The following is a 12,237-nucleotide window of genomic DNA, read 5'->3' on the forward strand; positions in this document are numbered from 1 at the left end:
CGGGACAGTGCGGAGAGAGGGAGGGAGACGGGACAGTGCGGAGAGAGAGGGAGACGGGACAGTGCGGAGAGAGAGGCGGAGACGGGACAGTGCGGAGAGAGGGAGGGAGACGGGACAGTGCGGAGAGAGGGAGGGAGACGGGACAGTGCGGAGAGAGAGGGAGGGAGACGGGAAAGTGCGGAGAGAGAGGGAGGGAGACGGGAAAGTGCGGAGAGAGAGGGAGGGAGACGGGAAAGTGCGGAGAGAGAGGGAGGGAGACGGGACAGTGCGGAGGGAGGGAGGGAGACGGGACAGTGCGGAGGGAGGGAGGGAGACGGGACGGTGAGGGGAGGGAGACGGGACGGTGAGGGGAGGGAGACGGGACGGTGAGGGGAGGGAGACGGGACGGTGAGGGGAGGGAGACGGGACGGTGAGGGGAGGGAGACGGGACGGTGAGGGGAGGGAGACGGGACGGTGAGGGGAGGGAGACGGGACGGTGAGGGGAGGGAGACGGGACGGTGAGGGGAGGGAGACGGGACGGTGAGGGGAGGGAGACGGGACGGTGAGGGGAGGGAGACGGGACGGTGAGGGGAGGGAGACGGGACGGTGAGGGGAGGGAGACGGGACGGTGAGGGGAGGGAGACGGGACGGGACAGTGAGGAGTGGGAGACGGGACGGGACAGTGAGGGGTGGGAGACGAGACGGGACGGTGCAGAGAGAGAGGGGAGGGAGACGGGACGGTGAGGGGAGGGGGACGGGACGGTGAGGGGAGGGGGACGGGACGGTGAGGGGAGGGAGACGGGACGGGACGGTGAGGGGAGGGAGACGGGACGGGACAGTGAGGAGTGGGAGACGGGACGGGACAGTGAGGGGTGGGAGACGAGACGGGACGGTGCAGAGAGAGAGGGGAGGGAGACGGGACGGTGAGGGGAGGGAGACGGGGCGGTGAGGGGAGGGCGACGGGACAGTGAGGAGGGAGCGAGAGAGTGAGGGAGAAAGATGGTATAGTGCGGAGAGGGTGATGGAACAGTGCGAAGGGAGAATGTCGGTTGTGTGACAGTCACTGTGGTGTCAGTCCACTCCCTCGACTGCTGTGCTCGTGACTGTGGGGCCGTTTTGAGCTGGTTTATTTCATTGGGAATGTGGTCTAATTGTGACAGAATTAACCTCAGTTTAAACACATTCCTGAAAATCGCTGACTTTTGTTCTGGTATATGAGTGGTGATGGGTGGTAAGTTTAAAAGAGCAGGCTACTTTGCAGTTGTGTGGTGGGACATTGGAATGGAGAGTTTATACAATGTCCAGGTTGCTGGGTTGTGATTACTGCGGTTGCTGGGAGCGGATTCTCCACACTGTGTCTGAATGCTTCACTGCATGCCACTGTATGTGCTTCTGTGTGTTCTGCTGTGCAACATTGAGACTATTTGAATGCATGGACAGTGTACACCCGGGGCAATGCTGGACTGCTTTACCCGGGCTCGATGTTTGTCAAAATGAGTGTGTTTGATCAACTGTTACTGTGGTTTTAAATGTTCGTCGTGCTGTGGACATCTCAGCCTTAAAACAAAACTTAGCGAAGTACAGTAGCACAGTGGTTAGCGCTGCTGCCTCACAGCGTCAGGGCCCGGGTCCAATTCCGGCCTCGGGTCACTGTCTGTGTGGAGTCTGCACGTTCTCCCCGTGTCTGCGTGGGTTTCCTCCGGGTGCTTCGGTTTCCTCCCACAGTCCAAAGATGTGCGGGTTAGGTGGATTGGCCAAGCTAAATTGACCCTTAGTGTCAGGGGGATTAGCAGGGTAAATATGAGGAGTTACGGAAATAGGGCCTGGGTGGGATTGTGGTCGGTGCAGACTCGATGGGCCGAATGGCCTCCTTCATCACTGTTGGGTTTCGATGATACTTGCATCGTGCTGGGATTACCTACACTGCAGTATCACTGAGTTTGAGGGGGAAAGTTTTGCTTTGGTATCTGGGTGCCATGACAAGCACTGCAACATTCAGTGCAAGTAAAACCTTCACAGAAATGTCTTGCTTTAAAACTCCCCTCAAAAGTAGACTGTGCTGTCAACTCGGAAATAATTGCTTCCACAATCTAAATTCTAGTTGAGATAATTGGCAGTATTCCCAGGGGGTTGCTAGGGGCAGGGCCCAGCTAGTTATTGGCTGAGGGAAAAGGCTTTAGTGAGGAGGGCTGAAGGCAGAGGAATGCTCCCTCTCCAACCTCCTCAACTCCTTTGCGAATGTTACCGATGAAGTATACGGTGGAACTCCCTGTAAAAGGATTTATTTGGGTTTTCAGAATGCTTTAAATCAAGTTCCACATAAAAGGCTTCCAAGTTATGTTCAAGTTCGAATGGATGGGTACGTGAATAAGGAAGGAATCGAGGGATACGGACCGAGTAAGGGCAGAAGTCTGAAAGACGTGCTGGTTAGGGTGCATTGGCCGTGCTAAATTCCCCCTCAGTGTGCCCGAACAGGCGCCGGAGTGTGGTGACTAGGGGATTTTCACAGTAACTGCATTGCAGTGTTAATGTAAGCCTACTTGTGACACTAATAAATAAACTTTAAAACTTAAGCTTAAAACTTATAACCTTATACTTAGAGGTTTTTTTCTTTAGTGTAGTTAGGACATCATGATTGGCCCAGGCTTGGAGGGCCGAAGAGCCTGTTCCTGTGCTGTACTGTTCTTTGTTCAAAGAAGAAAGAACAAAGAAAATTACAGCACAGGAACAGTCCCTTCGGCCCTCCAAGCCTGCACCGACCATGCTGCCTGACTTAACTAAAACCCCCTACCCTTCCAGGGACCATATCCCTCTATTCCCATCTCATTCATGTACTTGTCAAGACGCCCCTTAAAAGTCACTATTGTATCTGCTTCCACTATCTCCCCCGACAACGAGTTCCAGGCACCCACCACCCTCTGTGTAAAATATCTGTCTCGTACATCTCTTTTAAACCTGGCCCCTCGCACCTTAAACCTGTGCCCCCCAGTAAGTGACTCTTCCACTCTGGGAAAAAGCTTCTGACTATCCACTCTGTCCATGCTCCTCATAATCTTGTAGACTTCTATCAGGTCGCTCCTCACCCTCTGTCGTTCCAGTGAGAACAAACCAAGTTTCTCCAACCTCTCCTCATAGCTAATGCCCTCCATACCAGGCAACATCCTGGTAAATCTTTTCTGTACCCTCTCCAAAGCTTCCACATCCTTCTGATAGTTTGGCGACCAGAATTGAACACTATATTCCAAGTGCGGCCTAACTAAGGTTCTATAAAGCTGCAACATGACTTGCCAATTTTTGCCAATGAAAGAAAAACATTCTCCGAGACCACCTCCTAAAATGAGACCTCTTGTTCTTAGAGTGTTCCTTGGTTCTAGCCCCTCCCACAAGGAGAAACATCCTCCCAGTATCCATCCCATCAGCTTCCCTCAGGATCTTGTATGTTCCAATAAGATCACCTCTTAATCTTCTAAACTCCAATGTGTATAGGCCTGCCCTGCTCAACTTTTCCTCATAAGTTAAACCGCCACCCCAACCCAGGAATGAGTCGAGTCGGCCTTCCCTGAACTGCTTCCAGTGTGGTTGTATCCTTTTTCAAATAAGGAGACCAAAACTGTGCACAGTATTTCAGATGTGGTCTCATCAAAACCTTATACAGCTGCAGTAAAACTTCCCTACTTTATATTCCATTCCCCTTTCTTTTATTTGTTCATGTGGGACACGGGCGTCGCTGGCTGGGCCAGCATTTATTGCCCATCCCTTGTTGCCCGAGGGCAGTTGAGAGTCAACCACATTGCTGTGGCTCTGGAGTCACATGTAGGCCAGACCAGGTAAGGACGGCAGATTTCCTTCCCTAAAGGACATTAGTGAACCAGATGGGTTTTTCCGACAATTGACAATGGTTTCATGGTCATCAGTAGATTCTTAATTCCAAATTTTTTTAATTGAATTTAAATTCCACCACCTGCCGTGGTGGGATTCGAACCCAGGTCCCCAGAACATTAGTTGAGTTTCTGCATTAATAGTCTAAGGATAATACCACTCGGCCCTCACCTCCCCTTGCAGTACATGCAAATATTCCATCCCCATTCCTAGCTTGCCTGAGACTATTTGCTCTTGTTTTCCATTCTCGAGCCACTAACTCCATCCCTCTCCCTGGCTACTGTGCAACCTTGGTGTCTTATTTGACCTTGAGTGACAATTCTGTCCACATATCCATTCAACACCAAGACTGGCTACTTCTCCCTGACCTCAGCTTATCAGCACACGCCCTCTACCATCTCTCTGTGACCTCTAACATAGCCTATTCTAATACTCCCCTGACCAAGTTCATATCGACCATTCCCCCGTAAACATGACCCCAACGGCTGCCTGTATCCGAACTCGCACCAAGTCCGGTTCACCACTGCCCCCAGCACATTCACTCTGCCCATTACTGAACCGCATTGGATCCTGGTTTGGCAACACTTCGAGATATTCTCAGCCTCGTGTTCATGTCCCTCCATGGCCTCACCCCTTCCTAAGTGTGAACTTCCTCCGGCCTTCCCTCGGAGATCTCAGCTTCCTCTGATGTAGACCCAGCCATCCCACCAATGGTGGCCAAGTCACCAACTGCAGAGGCTGTAGCTCTGGAATTTCCTTCATAACCCTCTCCCCCTCGCTCCTTCATTACAACCATTATTCAAGCCAACCACAGGTTTAGTCATTGTCCTAATCACTCTTTTTGTAGCTCAGTGTTGTATTTTATTTTGTAAACTGTGATCCTGCAAAGCACCTGGGAACACTTTAATGTGTGACTGGATAATGAGGTTTGTAATGTGTGTGTGATTGTATAATGGGGCTTGTAATCTGTCTGTGTGATTGAATATTTGGATTTGTAATGTGTGTGTGATTGGATAATTGGGTAATGTGTGTATGTGTGATTGGATAATGGAGTTTGTAATGTGTGTCTAATGGGCTTTGTAATGTGTGTGATTGGATAACGGTTTGCAGTGTGTGTATAATGGGGTTTGTAATATGTGTAATAGGGTTTGTAATGTGTGTGTATAATGGGGTTTGTAATGTGTGTGGGTATATTGGGGTTTGTAATGTGTGTGGGTATAATGGGGTTTGTAATGTGTGTGTATATAATGGGGTTTGTAATGTGTGTGGGTACAATGGGGTTTGTAATGTGTGTGTGTATAATGGGGTTTGTAATGTGTATGTGTGTATAATAGGGTTTGTAATGTGGGTGTGTGTATAACGGGGTTTGTAATGTGTGTGTGTATAATAGGGTTTGTAATGTGTGTGTATATAATGGGGTTTGTAATGTGTGTGTGTATAACGGGGTTTGTAATGTGTATGTGTGTATAATAGGGTTTGTAATGTGGGTGTGTGTATAACGGGGTTTGTAATGTGTGTGTGTGTATAATAGGGTTTGTAATGTGTGTGTATATAATGGGGTTTGTAATGTGTGTGTGTATAACGGGGTTTGTAATGTGTATGTGTGTATAATAGGGTTTGTAATGTGTATGTGTGTATAATAGGGTTTGTAATGTGTGTGTGTGTATATAATAGGGTTTGTAATGTGTGTGTGTATAACGGGGTTTGTAATGTGTATAGAGTATGCGCTAATCACAGAGACAATGCTGTGGCTTTGTCTGGAAGCTGGCCGGGTTGGCCTGTGTGTCTCTGGAGAGCGACTGTTCCCTGAAGCGGCTGTTTGTACTTTCACAGATCGACAGGGTGCTGCTGGGGGAGATGAGGCTGTCCAGCTGACTGACGCAGACGAGGGATTCTCATCCGGGGCCTCCAGCATCAGCCAGCCCAGCGGCTCCAAGAGCAGCAGCTTGAAGAAAGGTCCAAGCAGCCTGATGGGCAGAGAGAAAGACCAGGCGGCAGCAACGCCCAGGGCCGATGGTGCAGCCGACTGCAGCCGGGAAACGGGCAGTCGCAAGCTGGCGGCGACCCGCTCTGCCACCGACGCCATGGAGCTGACTCCGGTGAAGAAGCACCTGCTGATAGCTGGCGGGCAGCCTGTGCCCGCTGCCTCGGCGGTCGGCCTCGTACGAACGGCCAGCACTTCCTCCACCAAGTCCTTCGATCGGGTGAACGGCAGCCAGACCCTGGATGGGAGCTCCAACCTGGCGCACGGTAACGCCAACCGCTATTCCACCGTCAGCCTGCAGGAGGAGCGGCTGGGCCGGGGGGCGGAGGCCATGGACCTGCTGTCCCCGGGGGCACCCCTCACCAAACAATCTCGATCACCCAGCTTCAACATGCAGCTGATTTCCCAGGTGTAGGGCAGCCTCTGCCTCGCCCGTCCCAGTGGCTGGCGTTTGGGTAAACTCCCCCCTTTGTTCTTTTTCAGCTCCATTCTCTCCAGGAGGACGTCCTCCCAACCCCCCCTCTCCTCCCCCCCCCCCCAATTCCCCCCAACCTCTGCCCTCTTCAATTCCAACTGACAATTATTGAGAGTCAGTAGGAATTACCCTGTACTGGGACAGCAATAAAGGGAGCTTGTAGGAGGCGACAGACCAGCGTCTGCCCGCACCGTCTGCTCCCTCCCCTCCCTCATTCTCGGGTGAAGTGCAATTCATCTTGTCCTGACCGAGGAGATCTGCTTTGATCAGACCTCCAATATCTGGCCATCCTCCGACATTCCTATTCTGTCCTTGACCCCTCCCTCCCCCCCCCCCCCCCCCCCCCACCCCCAATCCTAACTGTCCCTACCCTGACTGCACCCCCCCACTACCCCAACCCTGACACCCTCCCCACCCCCCCCAATCCTAACTGCCCCCACCCTCCCTACCCTGACTGCACCCCCCCACTACCCCAACCCTGATACCCTCCCCACCCCCCCCAATCCTAACTGCCCCCACCCTCCCTACCCTGACTGCACACCCCCACTACCCCAACCCTGACTCCCTCCCCACCCCAATCCTAACTGCCCCCACCCTCCCTACCCTGACTGCACACCCCCACTACCCCGACTCCCTCCCCACCCCCCCAATCCTAACTGCCCCCACCCTCCCTACCCTGACTGCACACCCCCACTACCCCGACTCCCTCCCCACCCCCCCAATCCTAACTGCCCCCACCCTCCCTACCCTGACTGCACCCCCCCACTACCCCAACCCTGACACCCTCCCCACCCCCCCCAATCCTAACTGCCCCCACCCTCCCTACCCTGACTGCACACCCCCACTACCCCAACCCCGACTCCCTCCCCACCCCCCCCAATCCTAACTGCCCCCACCCTCCCTACCCTGACTGCACACCCCCACTACCCCAACCCCGACTCCCTCCCCACCCCCCCCCCTCAACCCTTCCAGCCCGTCCCATTTCCTCCGATCCTATTCTACTGCCTTCAGGAAGGTCCAAATCTTCAGTTACAGAATATATTTATGAAAATGAAGTATGTGGGGAAATGCCCCTCACCAAAGAAAGATTATTTTGAGTAGGGAAGGTCTCTAAAGGAGCGCTGAAAGTCAGCGAGCCTCTCTGAGAGGGGAACACTAAGAAGCGGGTGTTTGTAAAGGTGTTGCAGCTATTCAACCTGGAGTGTCAGTACCGCACTGCCAGAGCAGAGCGTGTATACACACCGCTCTGTACTCCTCTCCTTATCCTGTGAGGGTAGCTCCTCTCGGTGTTTGCTAAGCTTTCTCCTTGTGTTGTATGGTGGGTATAGCATTGGAGTAGTTATCTATCTACAGCTGACCCCCTAATAGTGGGCGGCGGTCTTGGAAAGACCTCCCCCTCCCCCCGAGGAGCCACTCAGTGCGGCCACTCGTTCAGCTTCCTGTGTGTCACCTGATGGGCTGGATAGCATTTCTATTGGTTGAGAGAGGCTCATTGTCCACCCTGTGAAAGTATCCTGTCATAAATGACCATCTGCATCAGGGCTGCGGCTCGTTAGGTGGTGATTGCCCCGTGGCCTTTGGTGGGGGAGAGATGACATTCAGGACTTGGAGCAGCTACAAAAACTTCCATTTGCTTTAACTCTGCCTCCCGCTTTAATCTGATTTCTCCCACACTGCAGGTGGGCACCCTGGGGGCTCAGGCACCCTGGCCTTGGGCATTCTCCAGTAGCCCAATTGTCAGCGTTGTGCGACTGTGGGAGTTGTCGAGGCTCAACATTTACATTCCCTTCCAGCACTGGTTACTGATCCTGTTCCTCGCCTGACCCAGAATGTGTCTGAGTGTCTACACGTGTCTCTGCTTGTTTCCGTGTGCGTGTGTGCGCGCCTTCCTCTGTCTGATATGATTTTGTGTCTGTACCTGCATGTTACATACTGGTGCACAGTTGCTGACAGTTTTCACACACGTGTGCGCATGCACAACATACATGCATACACACATTCACACATACATGCACACGTGTATGCACACACACATGCGCACGTATTCCCATACACATGCACGCACACAAACGTGCACACGCGCACACAGACACACCCACACGTATGCACACACATACATGCGCACACACACACATGCGCACGTATTCCCACATACATATGCACGCACACAAACGTGCACACGCGCACACAGACACACACACACGTATGCACACACATACATGCACACACACACACACACATGCGCACGTATTCCCATATACATATGCACGCACACAAACGTGCACACAGACACACACACACGTATGCACACACACTCCTGCATGTACACACACACAAACACGTACACACTTTCCCCAGGTGCCTGGGTGATGTTGAGGGAGCTGGCTGCAAGCTCCTGTATGTGTTGAGCACAGCTCAGTGTCAGGCCCTGCTGCATTGCAGAGATTCTGCCGGTGATCTTACTGTGCGAGGGCCTTTAGTCTTTCCAGCCGCCTGGGCAGTGCTCAGCACTGCGTATAAATCATTCAACCACCTTGTACCTGTTTGATTAGAAAAAAATAGTATGTGCCAGTCTCGCCTCATTGAAGAGCTTTCTCTCGCATCTAACCCAGCCCGTGGCCCCGGAATGGGGTTAGAGAGGATTGGAATGTCCCTGGAGTCCCTGTTCTGTTCCGTTTGCATTTCCCGGGGGATATGAAGCTGGTTCTGGGGCCGTGACGAGAACAGATTGGGTAGAGACATTTCAGAAGCGGAAAAGGCAGCATTCCCACACCAGCAACAAGGGTCTAATCTTTACAGTGACACCCGGGGTATAAGGAGCTGATCCCTGTATGAAAGCCTGGGTCAGGTACATGGAATCTAGCTCACATTTCTGCAGTATAAAAACTTCCGGCCAGTTCCTGAATGTTGCCAATGTCCTGAGATTTCAGTGCTGACAGAAACTCAGTTCCTGTCTCCCACTGCCCCCCCCCCCCCCCCGGCCCCCCCTTCCAAAAAAATCATCTTAAATTCAGATTGGGCACAAAAACTGTGCCAGTTTCCACCCTCCGCAGCAATGTGACCCTGGCCCCCATACCAGGGATGGCGTTCTCTCCTGGCTCTCTCCCCCCCCCCCCCCCCCCCCCCCGCCCCCTCAGGACTGTGCACTCTGTCTTCCCCCTAAGGGAATGTCTGGGATTTTCGCAACTTCACTGCCTCTCGCACTGAGCAGACTGCCAGGTGAGGAGAGTATCCCCGGGCAGCTAGGAGGCCTGCTTCCACTTTGGAGACTGACAGTGAGAGAAATACTCGGGAGGGGTATGGGGGAGAGGGTTGAATTTGCCACCTCTGGCAATCTTGAACCTCAGTCTAGATTAAGCTGCAGTTAACGGCACTGCGGTGAATTCTCGGTGAATGTGCTTCAACTGATATTGGTTGTAGGATATCAAACGATTGTTGTTGGGTTTTTTTTTTGGCACATTTAGATTTTTCATTCCGGCATTGGGCTGGTTGCAATGCTCCAACTGTCCTTCCTCACTGTAGTCATGTGTCACTAGTGAGCACGGTGTGTGATCTGTGGTTACAGGGGATCCCAACACCTTCCCACTCCTTATCCAATCCCACCACGTGGAGCCTGCAGAATTGGGACTGACTGGATTGTCTTTCTTTTTAAATAAGAAGTCTCACAACACCAGGTTAAAGTCCAACAGGTTTAATTTTGGAATCACGAGCTTTCGGAGCGCTGCCCCTTCGTCAGGTGAGTGGAGGTTAGTTCACAAACACGGCTTATCGAGGCAAAGACACAATTGCAGCAACCATTATCTTGCAGTTGTGTCCCTGTCTATATATGCCGTGTTTGTGAACTAACCTCTCCACTCCCCTGATGAAGGAGCAGCGCTCCGAAAGCTCGTGCTACCAAATAAACCTGTTGGACTTTAACCTGGTGTTGTGAGACTACTTACTGTGCCCACCCCAGTCCAATGCTGGCAACTCCACAATTTTTTTTTTAAACAGTCTGCCCAGCTATCTTACCCCCCCCCTCGCTCCCTCCCCCCTCCCCATGCCACACAAGTAGGGAGAGATGTGGATCCCCCCAATTCTATGTGGAAATTTAAACTGCTCGATGTGTGTGTGTGTGTGTGTGTGTGTGTGTGTGTTTGGTCCTCTGTCTCAGTGCTTGTGAATAATAAATCAACCCCGTTTTGCCCGAGGAATGTCCAGCTGAGCGAGTCCAGAGAGATGGACGTGACTGGAAGCTGTGTCTGTCTGACTGCTGACTTCACTGCGGAGGGAGGGAGGGAGGCCAGATACTCGCCTTCCTTAACCCCCCCCCATCATGCAGGGGTGGCAAGGTGGCACAGTGGTTAGCACTGCTAGCTCACAGGGACCCGGGTTCGATTCCCGGCTCGGGTCGCTGTCTGTGCGGAGTCTGCACATTCTCCCCGTGTCTGCGTGGGTTTCCTCCGGGTGCTCCGGTGTCCTCCCACAGTCGAGAGATGTGCGGGTTAGGGGGGATTGGCCACGCTAAATTGCCCCCGAGTGTCAGGGAGACTAGCTAGGGTAAATGCATGGGGTTATGGGGATGAGGCCTGGGTGGGATTGTTGTTGGTGCAGACTCGATGGGCCGAATGGCCTCCTCCTGCACTGTAGGGATTCCATGAAGTGATCAGCAGCAGACTGACGCCACGTCTCCCCACTCATTCACGGGCCTTTCGGCTGTGTCCAGACCTGACTGTGTCCTGCGTTCCCGGCAGATGCTCAGGGATTAGAAGCTGCGTTTTGGGGGCAGGTGGAGCAGGGAATGAGTCATCTGGTGGGAACCCAGCTGTTGATCGATGCATGTAAATCCGTCATCCTTTGAACAGAGAGCTTTTTTTAAAAATTAAAAATGAACTATACTGTTAATGTAAGGGATGTGAATGTGATCTCTATCCTGTAAATACCTGTCACAGATTAAAGATTTTAAATGTGTAAATACAGGTGTATAAACATTCAGATCAGTCTGCAATGCAGAGAAATTATCTATCTGTAATCTCTACCTGAAATAAATACTGTGCTGTTTCTTGATTCTGGGCTACTGTCATTTCTACCTGGCCGTATCGTCTTTTTTTCCCCCCAGTCTATGTCTCTCTCTCCCTCGGAGCAGTGCTGTGCAGGCACTGAGGAAGTGTCCATCTGCACCCACAGCTTAATCCCGTGCTCCGTGAGGCCGCACGCCTCGTGTTTCCCAGTTTGATGTGTTGCTTGTTTTTTTTTCCTGGTTCAAGTAAATGAAACATGCAGCGAGGAGGTGACCATAGGACATAGGAGCAGAATTAGGCCACTCGGCCCATCGAGTCTGCTCCGCCATTCAATCATGGCTGATACTTTTCTCATCCCCATTCTCCTGCCTTTTCCCCATAACCCCTGATCCCCTTATTAATCAAGAACCTATCTATCTCTGTCTTAAAGACACTCAATGACACAGCCTTCTGTGGCAGAGTTCCACAGATTCACCACTCTCTGGCTGAAGAAATTCCTCCTCATCTCTGTTTTAAAGGATCGTCTCTTTAGTCTGAGGTTGTGCCCTCTGGTTCTAGTTTTTCCTACCAGTGGAAACATCCTCTCCACATCCACTCTATCCAGGCCTCGCAGTATCCTGTAAGTTTCAATAAGATCCCCTCTCATCCTTCTGAACTCCAATGAGTACAGACCCAGAGTCCTCAACCATTCCTCATACGACAAACTCTTCATTCCAGGGATCATTCTTGTGAACCTCCTCTGGGCCTTTTCCAAGGCCAGCACATCCTTCCTTAGATACGGGGCCCAAAACTGCTCACAATACTCCAAATGGGGTCTGACCAGAGCCTTATACAGCCTCAAAAGTACATGCCTGCTCTTGTATTCTAGCCCTCTCGACATGAATGCCAACATTGCATTTGCCTTCCTAACTGCCAACTGA

At 52.1% G+C, this 12,237-nt stretch overlaps 1 protein-coding gene across 3 annotated transcripts in view; it reads left to right on the plus strand.

The window, feature by feature from the left end:
* The window catches only part of LOC144503919 (hyccin 2), a 62,396-nt gene extending 51,033 nt beyond the window's left edge, over positions 1 to 11,363 (plus strand). For all 3 annotated transcript variants that reach the window (XM_078228996.1, XM_078228995.1, XM_078228997.1), the window contains one exon: positions 5,692 to 11,363. In XM_078228996.1, coding sequence (XP_078085122.1) covers positions 5,692 to 6,257 — 566 coding nt within the window. In that variant the 3' untranslated portion in view covers positions 6,258 to 11,363. The remainder of the gene's footprint in view (positions 1 to 5,691) is intronic.
* Positions 11,364 to 12,237: the final 874 nt, after the last annotated feature.

The sequence above is a fragment of the Mustelus asterias genome, chromosome 14 (assembly GCF_964213995.1).
Source record: "Mustelus asterias chromosome 14, sMusAst1.hap1.1, whole genome shotgun sequence".
In the NCBI taxonomy this organism is placed as follows: Eukaryota; Metazoa; Chordata; class Chondrichthyes; order Carcharhiniformes; family Triakidae; genus Mustelus; species Mustelus asterias.